At 43.9% G+C, this 14970-nt stretch overlaps 1 protein-coding gene across 1 annotated transcript; it reads right to left on the minus strand.

The window, feature by feature from the left end:
• Nucleotides 1-8356: 8356 nt before the first annotated feature.
• Nucleotides 8357-14079, minus strand: LOC103782554 (guanylyl cyclase-activating protein 1-like). The gene is made up of 4 exons (XM_008950323.1): nucleotides 13761-14079; nucleotides 11160-11309; nucleotides 9862-9952; nucleotides 8357-8828 (listed from the first exon to the last, which is right to left on the minus strand). The coding sequence occupies exons 1-4, from the start codon at nucleotides 13956-13958 to the stop codon at nucleotides 8701-8703; spliced, it is 567 nt and encodes a 188-aa protein (XP_008948571.1). The 5' UTR covers nucleotides 13959-14079; the 3' UTR covers nucleotides 8357-8700.
• Between the last annotated feature and the right edge of the window lie 891 nt (nucleotides 14080-14970).

The following is a 14970-nucleotide window of genomic DNA, read 5'->3' on the forward strand; positions in this document are numbered from 1 at the left end:
GCCGCCGTGTCCCGCCGGTAGCGGCCTTGTCCGCTTTCTGGAAGGGCTCGTGATAAATTGAAGCACCAATAAACTCTTTCCTAATATAAGGTAAAGCTAAAAACGTTCATCTAGAGACACGGAATAGCAAAATTAATACGAAGACTTACTCCATCTGGGTTTATGTTAAATGCTTCCACAAACAGAAGAAATGAAGTAAAAATTTTTATAGCAGAGATTTTTTCTTAAAACATTAAGAATTTGTCACTTTGAGGAGGGGACTGGCTATTCTGTCCCACATTATGCTTTATTCCTGGATATAACTGGTACGGAGTCAAACTCGGGAACACAGGACTCGTGTCCCAGCAGAGACTGTCCACCAAAAAACTCTTGGAAAGGAAACCAAAATCTCAACAGAGCTCAGAGAGACCTGTGACTGTAGAATCCAGCTGGCACTCGTTGGCACTGGGACAAGCAGGACTTGTGCTGTGCCAAGTGCTCCTAAGAGCTTTAGAAAAAGAGTATGAAGAATGAGGTGTCAGTGTCTCGAGATGCTGAAGGACTGTTCAGGTTAAGCCAGTACAGGAGACAAAGCAGTGCAGAAAAATCCTGTGGTGTCAAATCAGCGCGTGATAAAATCCTAAGTGGGGGTTAGTGTTAATAAGTACAAAAGTAAAGCATATGGAAAAAAATCCTAATTATACCTGCACAGTGATGGTTCCAAAATAGTTACCTTTAGGAAGGAGTACAAAATAAGGAATTATGTGCAATTAGTAGAAGGGTGGCAAACACAGAATCGGTCAAATAGCTAACGTGTGAGTGACTTATTAGGAATGGAATAGAAAATCTAATGGAAGATGAAAATCATAACACTGCATGATTGTGTGGGTTCCCCACAGGCTGAGCCCTTCGATTCTCTCACCATCTCACCTAGAGAATTTGGCTAGATGGAAAACGAGGCTATTTAGAGGGACGGGGCTGCATCTGCCCAAGGTGACTGTAAACAGAGTAGGATTTCCCATCTGGAAGGAAGACAGACGAGGGCAGTGCTGGAATCCTGTACACTTACAGTGTAGGAAAGAGAAAAGAACTTCGCTATTTCTTGTAGCATAAGTTGTGGGGAGGACTTAGTTAAGGGAGCAGGTTTAAAAGAAGTTAAAGATTCTGTGCTCCTTAAGTGATATTATTGGTAGTCAGATGTGAGGTACACTGATGTTGGAAGTTCTGGAGACTAAACTTAGATAGGGGTCAGAAATGGCCTCGACAGATGACGTGATGGTACCTCTTAGGGGGTGGTGGGACTTGTCTGACCCTGCACAGCCAGCGGTGCTGCATGTCATGCCAAGCCCTGAGCCCCAGCCCACACACCCAGCATGTGCCTAAGACCAGAGAACCTTTCCCACCACCACCAGTATAACAGGTCACCACACCAGCCACTCACCACGAAATCAGGGTCAGTGTCCCAGTCGTCTCCCTGAGCCTCAACCTTCACTGACACGTCATGTCCCACGACTGCTTTCCACATCTGCACGAGGAGGACACAGTGTCACACGGGGAACACTGCTGGTTCATGCTGTGGTGCATCTTGGGCTGGAAGGGTCCCACGCAGGCTGTCTGCCCCGTCCCTCAGAGCACAGGGCACCCCAGCGTAGCCACTCTTGAGCCCAAACACCTCTTCCAGCAGAGCGCATGGGGACTTCACATGTAAATGACAGTCTTCATGTGCGCTGACTCCACAGTTAACATGCACACATTATTTTAATGTAAATTAGTGCTAGCACCCAACTACCAGATTCTGCTTTTCCATCATACATTAATCTTCTGCCTTAACCTCCCTTCTGTTAGACACAGCCCTGGCACAACATCAGAGGCTGTGGCTTGCTCTTCTACAATGGTACGATGCTTATTTACCTGAGGTTGGGCTCCCCAAGTCTTTTGTATGTTTTCTAACATTTTAATCCCTGCCTAGTCTGAGAGAGAAGGTTCAGAGAAAAGCTCTGGGCTGGTCTGACAGCGCTGTGTCGTGTCTGTGTCTGTCATAAGGTAAACACAGGAAATGAGGCTGAAGTCATGGAGTGTGCAGGGCTGAGGAGGCTGAAGCTGCAGTGCTACGGCGTGTACGGGCTGCCTTGGAGGAAGTGACAGGCCCAAGAAGAGGAAGCTGAGTAAAAGTAACATGAAATCTAAAACTCCTGCATTTCAGTTTCGAGGTGACATTAAAAAAGAAATGATGAAAAAGCCTCTCCCAAGCAACACAGTTTGTACAAAATGGGAGAGTGAAGAAAGATTACATGGTTTGCCTGCCCCTACACAACAGAGCAGTCATTCTCAGCAGAGCTCTCACATCCCAGCACATATTATTGCCTGTGGTGTCAAGGAGCCACAAATTCTTCCTACTGCTGCCCAAAACAGCTTTTCATTGGGGCAGAGAGAACAGCTGAACAGAACGTGCAGCAAGGACTGGGCTGCTGAGCCCTGTTTCACATCGCTGCAAACATCAGATAACCCTGTGAACAACCAGCTGCAGGAACGAGGACTCTTTGGGATGGATCCTCATTTAACAGCACACCTTTGTTACATGCTCCTCTTGTCACAGTGCTAACCCCTCAGCCCCACAACCAGTCAGCAGCCTACAAACTGGCCCCATGCGCCCAGGACAGCTGCTTTCTGTGCAAGGAAAATGTTTGTGCTGACCAAGTAATTAACCGTGCAACACAAAAAGCTGTGAAGGGAATAAACTTCAGTGCACTGCTTGGTTCCGTTCCCAGCTGCCCTTACAGACAATCAGCTGTAAGGCCAGGCAGCAGAGACAACAGAAACTAAAAGAGCACAGTGGAGATAAGTCTTTCTTGTGTTAAACGAAAGCCAGGTAGCTCAAGGAGAGGATGTAGGATCAAGGCAGATTTACTGTGAAGATCTGGCTTTAAGTCTTCCCCAGCCTGCCTCAGGAAGACAGAGAAAACCCTGCAGAGCTGCTGTACTGCAGCATGCAGCAGGGCTGTGGCACTCTGCTGCGCTCGTACGCACCGACAGCAACCCCAGCACAGACTGAACACAGCTACCTGCAAGCAGCAGCAGGGGAAGTGACAAGGCTAACGTGGACAACATAGCACAATCTGACACCTTTCATCTCCTTTCCCCCTCCCTAACTTATTAGCATCTCTCACTCCAAAGATTTTTAAAGAATATGGCTCATTTTTGTTAACGATAAGCCAGCAGCAATAACCACCTGGCAGAGGGCTGTTCTTCAGGGCAGCTGGTTGGAGCAGTTGGCTCAAATGCAGGCACTTCAGGGCTTTAAATACTGCCACAAAGGGTTCTTGACCACCTACTCTCCACAGCCACCCACTCTGCCTCATGGGAACTGTGAAAAAACCGAGACTGTAATCACACCACAAGATGCCAGGCACTCTCTGCAGTGAGGAGTATCAGCCAGAGTAGCATCTCAGTCCTTTAGTTTGTCCTCTTTTTCCCCTGGAGAGCATCCACTACAGCACAAATGCAGGGCTACCTCACTTAACGCAGCCGGTTGATTTGGAAACATGGTTCTTTAGGGCCTCAAACACAAGAGCAACAATGATGACCACAGGAGAGGCAAATGCCAAGCACTGTCAACTCACACATGCTGGCTCAGGAAGGAGTTGTCTTTGCCCACCAAACCTCTACATTTTTTGTTGTTTCTCACTTTCTGCTCTCAAAATCAACTCAGCTTTCTTACCTTAAAAGGCTCACCAGCTCCTGCTGCCAAACTTGCTGCTTTTTGCTCAGGCAGCCGTGGCTAGCGGCAGTTGTTGGACTGCTGTGTGCTCTGGGTTCCTGTTTTAGCTTCAGCTATCTCCACTTCCTGCACCCCAGCCCCCAGCTCGGCTCAGGGCATGACCAGAAGCTGCTGTGGTGCAGCAGTTCCCTCGCAGGCTGCATGGGCTCCGGGACACTGACAGGACTTATGCTCAGGGTACAAACTGCTGACTCCATCAGAAGTGCCTGATGGGGCACAATTACATTTCTTAGTGTGCAAAACCAGTTTCTTAGCTCCATTTTCATCTCTTCCAAAAAATTGTTGTGCTGTAAAAGTACAAAAAGTTAAAAGGCTGATGCTCCTGGGCTTGACAATTACAATGAGATCCAAAGAGCAAGCTGCTGCTTATAGAACTTGTTATGAAATTTGACTCAGTACTTTACAGCACAATTAAAAATATATAAACACACACACACATATATTTACATACATACATGAAAGGTCTTCTGGGGAAAAAAAAAAGTAAATAGTTTGAACTAGGAAGGTGGAAAGCACACAGTTAAAGAATCCTGAACACTTACAGTTCACACTCCTTGGTACCTTGCTTACTGGTGGGAAGTGCATAATTTTGTAATGAGTACCATGAATCACAGTAATTTGACACTAGATAAACATTTCATAGAATCATAGAACGGTTTGGTTTGGAAGGGACCTTAAAGGTCGTCTAGGTCAGAGTCCCCTACCATGGGCAGGGACACCTCCCACTAGTCCAGGCCTTATACAGCTTGGGTCTTGAACACCTCCAGTGGTGGAGCACCCGCAGCTTCCCTGGGCAACCTGTTCCAGTGTCTCACCACCCTCAAGGTGAAGAACTCCTTCCTTACATCTAATCTAAGTCTCCCCTCTTCCATTTTGAAGCCATTACTCCTTGTCCTATCACTACAAGCCCTTTTAAAAAGAACCTTATCCTTCTGCAAAGCTTGACCTCACTTTTAGACATCATACAATCCCTTTTTCCTCAGGAGCTCACTTCTAGACATCATACAATCCCTTTTTCCTCCTGAGCTTCTCAAAGGTGCTACATAAAGACTGACCAGCACTTGCCAATTCCTGAGCCCTCAACAGCAGACTCCCAGGAGGCTCTGATAAAGTACCTCCCTGAGTAGTGTAATGTTTGCTTTCTCAAAACCCAGGGCAGCAGCTCTGCTTATCTTTTTTCTCATTATACCAAAAATTTTAAACCAAACGATTTCATGACAACTATGGCCAAGACAGTGACGTAACATCACATTTCCCCTGAACCCTCCTCTATTTATTTTATTTATTTAATATAAGCTCTAACTGTTCCATCTGAAGGTAGAAAAATATTTAAAAGTCTCTGAACCAGCAGAAGCTTGTCTTAGTTCAGGAAAGCTTGTGTCATGGGGTTTAAGGAAACATACACTGCTTATAATTCTTGCTCCTATTAAGAAGAAGGCAGCTGTGGACCTGTTGGAGTGTGTCCAGAAGAGAGCCACAAAAATGATCAGAGGGCTGGAGCACTTCTCCTGTGAGGCCAGGCTGGGGGAGCTGAGATTGTTCAGCCTGGAGAAGAGAAGGCTCCAGGAAGACCTTATGGTGGCCTTCCAGTACCTGAAGGGGCCTACAGGAAAGCTGGGGAAGGACCATTTACAAGGGTGTGTAGTGACAGGACAAGGGGCAATGGTTTTAAACTTTAGCATGGTAGATTTAGATTAGACATTAGGAGGAAGTTCTTTACTGTGCTGGTGGTGAAGCAATGGAGTAGGTTTCCCAGAGAGGTGGTGGAGGCCCCATCCCTGGAGACATTCAGAGTCAGGCTTGATGGGGCTCTGAGCAACCTGCCCTGGTTGAGAGATGGGTCCAGGGGGGCTGGACTAAATGATCATTTGAGGTCCCTTCCGACTCAAAGCATTCTATGATTCTATAACTAGTCCCATCTCATAGCACACTTCCAGTTTGTTGTTGCTCATTCTGTCTCTCTCCTGGGGCTGCACAACTAACAGGCTGCAGTGTTCAGTCAAATGTGCCTAAATGCAAAGAAAAAATGAACCTATATAGATCTTGTTTTATTGGAATTACTGGCACTACTGAAGTGCTATTTCCTTCTTTGGTCCTTGCAGCAAAAGCTGGGAAAGGCTGAGAGAGGTGTGAAACGGGAGGAAAAGGTCACCTCAACAGGCATTGAAACGACACAAAGAAACAGAGCACTGCACCTTCCTGGGACAGGACCTGTCTCTGCCTCCACATACACGAAACCCTAACCAATGAAGCTAACAATGAATGTGATCCCTGGACTTTAACTGAACCCCAAAGTTCAAATTCTAACAACTGGCTCTAAGTAATAATCCCAAATCTAACCCCTACCTCCACAACACAAACCCTAAAATCTAATCTGAATTTTAGCTCCTAACCCTTAAACAACCAACATTAAACCAAATCACAAACCTGAGTCCAAATCCAAACCCAAATCTCTAATCCTAACCCCAGTTTGAACCTTAACCTTTGACCCAATCCCAAATGACACAAATCCCTTCAACACTTAACATCCTAACCATATTCCCTAATCCTACACCCCTAACTCCAAACCCTCACCCTAACCCAGAGAAGTTGTGGAGTTCTCGTCCTGGGAGAGATTTGAAGATCCTCATGTTCTGAATCCAAACCACAGCTCTAGATTCTATCCACCTCCTCCTAATTCTTCTATTAAAGGGAACAATTCCAAGATGTGTTTATTGTACATATTTTTAATCTTAACTGTACAAAGACAAGTAGGTCAAAAAACAATTATCTTCCCTTTACAGTGATTTCCTCTCCCCTTCCCCAGTCTCCCTTCCCACAGCTTCTGACAAAGGCACATAGACTGCCAGATTGGTATTTCATAGAGCATGCTGGCTGCAGAGCCAGTGAAATTGGTCAGTAACAGAACAGAAACAATCAGAACAAAACATGTTTGTAACTTAGCATAGTGATATCTTGATGCGTGGGTTTTGTCTGTTATAAATGTCATAACTGCGTCTCAGCTGGGAAATGTTCCAGCATCATCATCTGTGACAGCTAAGGAAGAAAAAGTTTTTTATAACATCTATTAGAAAAAAGGAAAGTGGAAATCTGCTGACAAATATTGAGGATTATTACTGAGAATGTACTGTGTACATGGTCTTCTCCTTTATGTACCTCAGGAAGATTCTGTACAGTGTGTAGAGCAGCTTGCTGCAACACTGCTGGCAGCTACAGCTTCTTGGTGATTTCTTTCACACATCAGCCATACTTACAGAAATTATTTACTTCCCTAAGAACTAAAAATATTTCTTTTTCTGTATGTCAGATGATAATACAAATGCATGAAGCTGACCCACAGGACTGCAGGAGAGTGAGGGACTGTAACAGGTACACGGCAGGTTCAGCTGAGTCTCGAAGAGAACCCTCTGCAAAGGGAGAGCAGAGTCCAAGGGCACAGGTTCATAACAGTCCTGGGGGGGACGGAGCAGCGTGTGCCAGTATCCAGGCTGTGACTCCTCTCAGAAGCTCCAGGGCTGCAGAGGTGTACATGCCAGTGGGACTTGGAGCATCAGCCCACCTGGCAAAATGTTGGTGCCTACTCTAAACATGGTCTCTCACTCTCTCAAGCTCTGATGACCATACTGACTCCCTTGACTTAGATGAAAGCCTAGACACTTTGTTCAGTATACACACAAATATCATAGAAGCTTAAATATAAGCGAGATTAAGTCCACTCTAAAGTCTTCTTGTTGTTGGTCTGAAAGTTCTTTCTACTCCACGGGGAAAACATGCTCAACTATGGCACAGGCACTCCACTGAACTCTTCCTGCATCCTTCCTGCCTTCTGGTTCTCTCTCCAGATTCAAAGGAGCTTCGGACTGCGACCTCAATGAATATCAGTGAACAAAACACAGTTTCTATCCACGCTACATCGCTCTTTGCCATCGTGTACAAAGACACAGAGACATCTGTGGCAGCACTGATCTAGAGTATCAACTTCACTCCAGTATTCACATGAACTGCAGAATTCACAGGTCACCTTGCTGAGTTGTTTCTGTTACTTTTTAGGTTTTCTCCTCAGTAATAAAAAGAGAGACCAATAAAGGATGTGTGAAGCAACCATATTATGATCATCTTCACATACTTCATTTATTCAGTTGTATGAGAGTAGTAGGACAATGAGTTTAAAAAAAAGATTTGATCTCTCAGGTAATTCTTCTGCTTTGGGAAACTGAGCAGCATATTTTCTTTGGTTACAGAAGCTGCTCCTGAACCATTGACTTGTCTGGTAAAGAATTCTTTGATCACAGAAAGCTGCAAACAGCAGCATTACTGACAGTGCAGCTGGGAACAGATTTGTCACTATCAGCCTTAAAGACTGATTTTTCTTTCAGCTCTTGAGATTTTATGAATAAAGCTACTTCTGTAGAGACTACCCAATCCAAGCAAGCATGCCTGGTACAGAGAAACGTGCTGGTGTTTATGATCTAATGCCATGGCAAGAACAGTGGAAGTTACATTCTTTTGATAGTTCTCTACATTCATAACAGTTTGAAGATCTTCTTTTGTACCTGTCAGAAATTCTCCACGCTCCACCATGCAGATCTGCTACTGCTCTTCGCAAGCTTAGTGTTGTTTTTAGTCCATTGCAAAGTGACAATCTGTGACACAGAATGAGAAGGAATTTGTGCCCTGAAACATGGCCTTTAAATTTTAGGAAGTCATGTCAAATACTGCCACCCAGATTCAGTTTTTCTGAACCTACCCTGCATGTATGTGGCTGAGCTTCAATATTAGTTCAGGAACATAAACTCGGGTACACAAATATAGCAGTGTCTTTCTGTTCCTACTTCCACACATGCATTTATGAAAATTTTGTTTGGTTTAAAAAATGCTGTCTCTCCTTTCTGGTGTATGTACACCCTTCTCTCTATTGGTACAGCATTTTCTTCCAGCTTCATCTATATACTATGCCGACGGTTGTTGATCATGGCCACAATGTGTTGCAGGTCCAAACTTTTCATCATAACCTCCATGAACTCCTCGTCTTTCCTTGCTCCCTCCACAAATTCATCCAGAGAAAGTTCACCTGTATCAGGCATAGACAGAATACATCAGAATCATTCTAATCCACATTCTAACAGGAAAAGGAGACAGTAATCTAACTTTAGAGACCACTTACTATACATGCACTGTTCTAAACCACACAGAGGTCTCAGGGAGTCTTTTTAAGGTTACATAAAACTTCCTTGATATCCAGGCAACTCCAGCTTCTTTTTTTTTTTTTTTTTTTTCTCCAAACAAGGGAAAGGTACTTAAGAAAGAATAGAGGAAGCATGTAGCTAAGGAGTGGGATCACAGCTTCCTATAAATAAGACTCAATTAGCTGCCTCCTTGTTGGCAGCTAACCTGTCTAACCTGCCCCATATTTGATGGTTTTCATCTTTTAAAAACGTGACAGAAGGAAGCTGTGACAGGCAGAAATTGGTTTTCTGTCCTAAGCTAAAAAGTCCTTGTGCAGAGAAAGAGCTTGGCAGAGTTCTTCTGGAATGACGAAAGATCACGTCAGAAGGTGGTGAGCACATGAAGGAGCAAGGAAAGAAATATCTCAGGGACAGTGGCACTGGCCAGTGTTTTACTGACTGGTCCATAGCACTTAATGTGCTTGCTATACTGCCTGTAGCAGACCTAGTGAAGAACCTCTGAACTTCAACATTAAACTCCAGTTCTTCCATTCCCTGATGCTGAAATATATAGGAGCAGCTGTGGCCATCTGTTAATATTTTCCACTTTTAACTCTGGCATAAGCTACACAGCAACAAACAACAATGAAAAAAAAAACCAAAACAAAATACTTCAAAAGCCCACTACCAAATTCATGTGGACAGAACACAGCTGAGACTTAGTACAGGGAACAAATCCTGTCATACTGATTATATACAATGATTCTAGGAGAAAAATGCCTTAGCTAAATTCATGGGGAATGAATTACTGGATGAGAAGTCATATAACAAGCAAAAATAAAATGAAGTGGTCTAAAGTTCCATCAAGAAAGAAAGACACAGATGTCTCTCTGTAGCACAGGGTCCATCTGAGTTTGATGACAAAACCAGGAATCTTACCATCTCCATTCACATCGATCTTGTTGAAGACTCGGTTGGTGAACTCTTCTGCACTAGTTTCATGGTCACCACCATTAATAGCTCGGATAGCCTAAAAGAAAAGAGCAAGAATAGGAAACAACCTAATGGCTCCCAAAATGAAAGACTGATTCCACTGCATCCTGTCAGTGTAGATTCAGAACACAACAGTCACACCAGGTACCTTCCCCATACAAATGAACCAGCCTCATAAAAAAGCCTGGCAGAAATCATCAGGGCTTATGGTTGGCACTGAAGGGTGAAAGGGAGCATGGTTCTGGAGCTTGGAATGAGCAGTGAAACCCAGAGGATCACCTTAAATCTGATGGGGTAGAGGTTTTAATCACTGCAGAAATGACAGAATCAGGATCCACCTGCCTGATCCACTTTCTATTACCCTGTGGTCCACCAAGCCAAGTAAACACTGTCAAATACTCTCTGCTGTTGACATCATAAAATTCCTTTGTTATATGCTGTGGTCATTTATTTCTATTCTTGCTTTCCCTATTCCTATTTTCATACTTCTTCCTGATGTCCTGCTTCTCCCTAAAGCTCACTGTAAAGTTTAAGCATTATTCATCTTATTCATAACCATACAATGCAGCATTCTGTTTTCTTTCCATGCCTGTTTCCTTTGTTTAAGGATGTCCATGAAATATATGATTCCAGAGCCTACATATTGATTCTAAGACTATTAATTTTCTAGTTTTTGGCTTCTGATACTCACTGAGTTTCTTCAGTTTACTAGATATCACCTCGGCAACTTCCTAAGGCTGCCAAAAAAGACACTGAACTCAGTGTCTGCAGAGTTGTTTGTCTTATATCCCACTCCTTTCTCCAGTGCAGGTTCCCCAGCAGGTTCTACTTGCCTTCTTAAATATCTTATTGCAGAGGTGCTACCACCGTCACTGATTGCCTCAGCCTTGGCCAAAGGCAGGTCCAGCTTAGAGCCAGGGGAGCTTCTAGCAGCTTCTCACAGGAGCCACCACTGTAGCCCCTCCCCTGCTAACAAAACCCTGCCACACAAGCCAAATGCACACAGGCAGCTAAAACAATTTTATGGAGTTAGCTGTGCTCTAACATATGCTGTGGTGGTAAAGAAAAGTCTGTCAAGTCTGCGTCCTGGACTATGGATTGTGGAGGATTCTGGTTAAAGAAAGAATGCTGTTAGAGAAGGTCTGATCCATCATCATCCATGCAGGGAATAGTGAAAGTCTTACTTGTGAGGTGGAATTTGTCTTTAAGGAAGGAGGCAAGAACACAGACCCCTGGGTACTCACCTTAATGATGTTGAGCAGTTCATGTCGATCGATGCAGCCGTTGCCATCCACATCATAGAGCTTGAAATACCACCGCAGTTTCTGCTCCATCTTCCCACGGAGAACGAGGCTGAGTGCAGCAACGTATTCCATGAAGTCAATATATCCATCCTGTGGGAAAATGAAAGCCAAATTCTGACAGAACAAACTGAGGGAGTTATGGCTTTGGAGCTGTTTTACCTTATTGCTCTTTAGACGCACACCTAAAAGAGAAAGAAAACCAAATGGCACAGACACTTGGAGTTAGGGAAGAGCTGTAGTACACACACATGCTATTTCTCTGGCCACCTTTAGGATCTCCTAAATACCTGGATTCCCAAAGTCATAATCTATTCCATGTCTAGGTTACTGGGAGCTCGCCAGCTGCAGAAATGGCACCTGTCACTCCTCATGGTGGGTGTGAACCCCTCTGTCCACCCGAGCTGACTGCCTATGGCCCGCCGGGAGAGGAGACTGCTCCAGAGCCCTGGCAGCAAGAACGGAAGGGAATTCTGCCTTAGGTTTTCCATACTAGTCTGCTTTGTCTTTGTGTGAAACTACTGCTATTTCAGTAAGCCACAGATCTCTTCTCCATTCTCTGAAAAAAAAGGTGCCCAAAGATATTTTTTAAAATACACAGAACATGATTTGACAGCTGGTTTAACACTGACTAAAATTTGAAGTAGTTAAAAACAAATAACAAATAAAGTGCATATCTCTGTCAAAGACTCTGAATAACTACTTCAACAGATTACAGAGCAAAAAAAACGAAGAGACTTCTGTTTATTGAGGTATTTAAATAGAGACAGACATCTTTCTGGAATGGATGTAAATAAACACATGTAAAAAGCAAATGTAGGTGGACCAGCAGAGCACTACTCTTTTACAGCAAGGATCACAACCTTTTAAAATATTCACTCAGGATCATTGCAGTACTTGGCTTATGTGAGTTTTTCATAACTTTTTTTTAAGTTTGTCACTGAAAACAAAGATAATCAGCTCTAAAGGTGGGAGGGAGGGCATGACTGCAATCTATAAAATAACTCTACTGAAAATTTATCCTCTTTGTCCTCAGCAGAGTTCTCAGAATCTGAAGGTCCAGAGGGCAGATAATTCCATCCATTGCCAATGTCTGTATTACTGGCGTGGCTCTTCCTCTGAGTGCTCTTGTTCCTTGCCCTTGTTTATAAAAGGAGCTTAGATTAAGTGGCTAACTCTGAACAGGCTAAGATTAACTAATGTAGATCCATCTCCACTAGTTGCTACACACTTACTTCACTCCTCTTGTGATCACTGTGACCATTTAGAAGATAGCATTTTATCTTTGTATGACTAAATTTGAATTTGAGAGTCTTCTAAAAACATTGTTTATTGCATAACATGGGGCTCAAAAGAGAACTTTGGAATGCGTAACGTCCCTGAACAAATTTTGAAGTCTTTAAACATTCCAGGAAATGACAGAGGTAAAAGGAAAGATTTGTGCAAGACCCATAAACGCACTGGTTTAGTTTATAAAACTACTTCTCCTCACTATCATCATGCTGGGCACAGAGAACTTTAGGATAAGAAAGGATATTCTTTAAGATTTTCAGTCATTTCCAGTCATGACATCCACCGCATGACCTCAGCTGCCCTAATGGAGCCTGACTACTACCCCCTTACCTTTAAGAATTTTGTAATATTCCTTAACTTTCCATAACTCCTTATGCCTTCTCACATGTTGTCCAAACCAAAGTTCTTTGCTGGTTCCCTAGGCTTTCCTTCTTCAAAACTGGCCCTCTGACTCTCCATTTGTTTCATGTCTTTGTGACTAGTCCCTCCTTGACTCACAGACATTGGTCCAGCCATTTCAGGACCCCAGGGTAGAGAGCAAGGCCCGATCTTCCTAGGCTGCCATAACCCCAAATTTCTCTGTCATTGAGTTTAGAGGCCTGCAAGCATAGGCTTAAGTATAACTGGATAAGAAAACAGGCAAAAGTGAGGGATATTGCATGCTTAAAGGAATTATGGGGGCTACTGTTTCTTACCTTACAGACAGTCTGTGCTCACCTCTTACAGTAAGGAACAGCATCTACCTCCTGGCTCCTGCTCCATGCCATACCTCCTGGCACTGAGGAGAGCCACATAGATCATCTGCCTATGCAGTATTAAATTCAGCTGCCAAACACCTGGAAAGTACTTCATCTGTGAATGTTGTAATAATTTCTGTTGTGTTTAATTCCTCTATTCTCTACTAATATAGATATCTTTTTGAATAATAAGAACATATAAGAATGAAACCTCCTTTCATTAGTATTTTGCTAGTCAAGCAAGTCAACTAATACACAGCAAGGAATTCTCAAAATTCAGAGATGAACTTGCACAAGGTAGTTGAATAATAAGGTGTTATTACCTAGGGTGATATTATCTATGTCATTATTTATGCACATTAATTTGCTCCTTGCATTTAGCTGCTTTACGTTAGTGCCCCTCAGCAGCTTTCCCACCAGTGTTTGTAAGCGAAAACCAAGGATTCTAAAGGTGCAGGAGTTGGTTTGCTTTCAAGCAGCACAAGGCAGGTAATTTCCATGCTGGAGAACTCACCTTGTTCATATCAAAGGTGCGGAACATCTGCTCAATGTACTCATTTGCCTCTGGATCCAGCCCTCGAAGCCCAAAGAACTGTTTAAACTCATGCTCTGTCAGCTGTCCAGAAGGACACTCCATCATGAACTTTTTGTACCAGTGGTGGATCTCAACAGCCTGCAGATCATCCACTGTGGAGCTGCTGTTGTTCCCCATGCGTAAGTGCAGTCAGAGGAATGATGCTATGGGAATGATCGTATTCCTCCAGCTCCTGTCACAGCACTGCCCGTCCGCTCCTGTCCACGTTTGACCTTAGTGTCAGTTAAGTGAGGGATCTGATTTCCCACAAGCCAATTATAAATGTTAATCTGCTTAGAGGCTGATTTACAAACCCAAAAGTTTCAACAATACAAACAGTCTTCTTAGAATGGAAAGGTGGCGCAAGATAATCTAGGAAACCACTCCTATTTTGGAAGCCAAACCAGAAAGGGTGAGAAGGTTAATCAGACATTGGCATCAGGAGCTATACTGGTTTGGTACGCTACCCTACTTTTACCCTTGATATAATTATACATGAAGGCAAGAGGAAAAGGCTACAAAATGTGGGATTTAAGGTGCAGTAGAAATCTGTTCCTCTATCTGGATTTGAGAGTCAGTTTTCTGAAGTACAAGTGTTGGGTAACTTAGTGGATAGGACCAGAAGGTGTTACAGAAGTAGCCCATCATAAATACTAGGCTATGTGGGAAGAAGCTCATCTCCACACACACAAAAAGGCACAGAGGAGCAGTGGCAGGTGGGGGAACCCAAGTAATCCCCTGATGTGGCTAATCCCAGAACCACCACAGAAGTGCAGTCAACCCATAAAAGCCTCATTTGGACAAACACGGAGGAGCAAAACCAGACACTCACAGGCTGGGGGACTCAAATGACCCAGTAAGAGAAATGAAGCCCCTGTCCTGGCTCCTTCTAAGGCTGTCACAAGGGAGCCATCAGCCCCATGGACCTGGAGGTGAGACCAACCACAATGAGTCAATGGGACAGGTTGTCACAGTGCCTTGCAGACTGCGTGGGCTTACTGCCTAGGGGTAAGGAAAACGTTGTGGCATGCAGGGTAAGAGCATTTGGGGACTGCACAAGACTTACAATGGGATGTTTAGCAGAGGAACCAAAGGTGGGTGAAGGGGTGAGTCTAGCTGGTTTGGGATGATCAAGCACAGGAAAATGGAG

This window comes from Merops nubicus, unplaced genomic scaffold, assembly GCF_000691845.1.
Source record: "Merops nubicus isolate BGI_N331 unplaced genomic scaffold, ASM69184v1 scaffold12582, whole genome shotgun sequence".
Lineage (NCBI taxonomy): Eukaryota > Metazoa > Chordata > Aves > Coraciiformes > Meropidae > Merops > Merops nubicus.

What these genes read in the sequence shown, in the direction of transcription:
- LOC103782554 (XM_008950323.1), bottom strand. Translation starts at nt 13,958, where the DNA reads ATGGGGAACAACAGCAGCTCCACAGTGGATGATCTGCAGGCTGTTGAG. An exon ending in GCACCTTTGATATGAACAAG is followed by an intron (nt 11,310 to 13,760) that starts GTGAGTTCTCCA and finishes ATTTTCCCACAG; the next exon opens with GATGGATATATTGACTTCAT. An exon ending in GATCGATGTGAATGGAGATG is followed by an intron (nt 8,829 to 9,861) that starts GTAAGATTCCTG and finishes TGCCTGATACAG; the next exon opens with GTGAACTTTCTCTGGATGAA.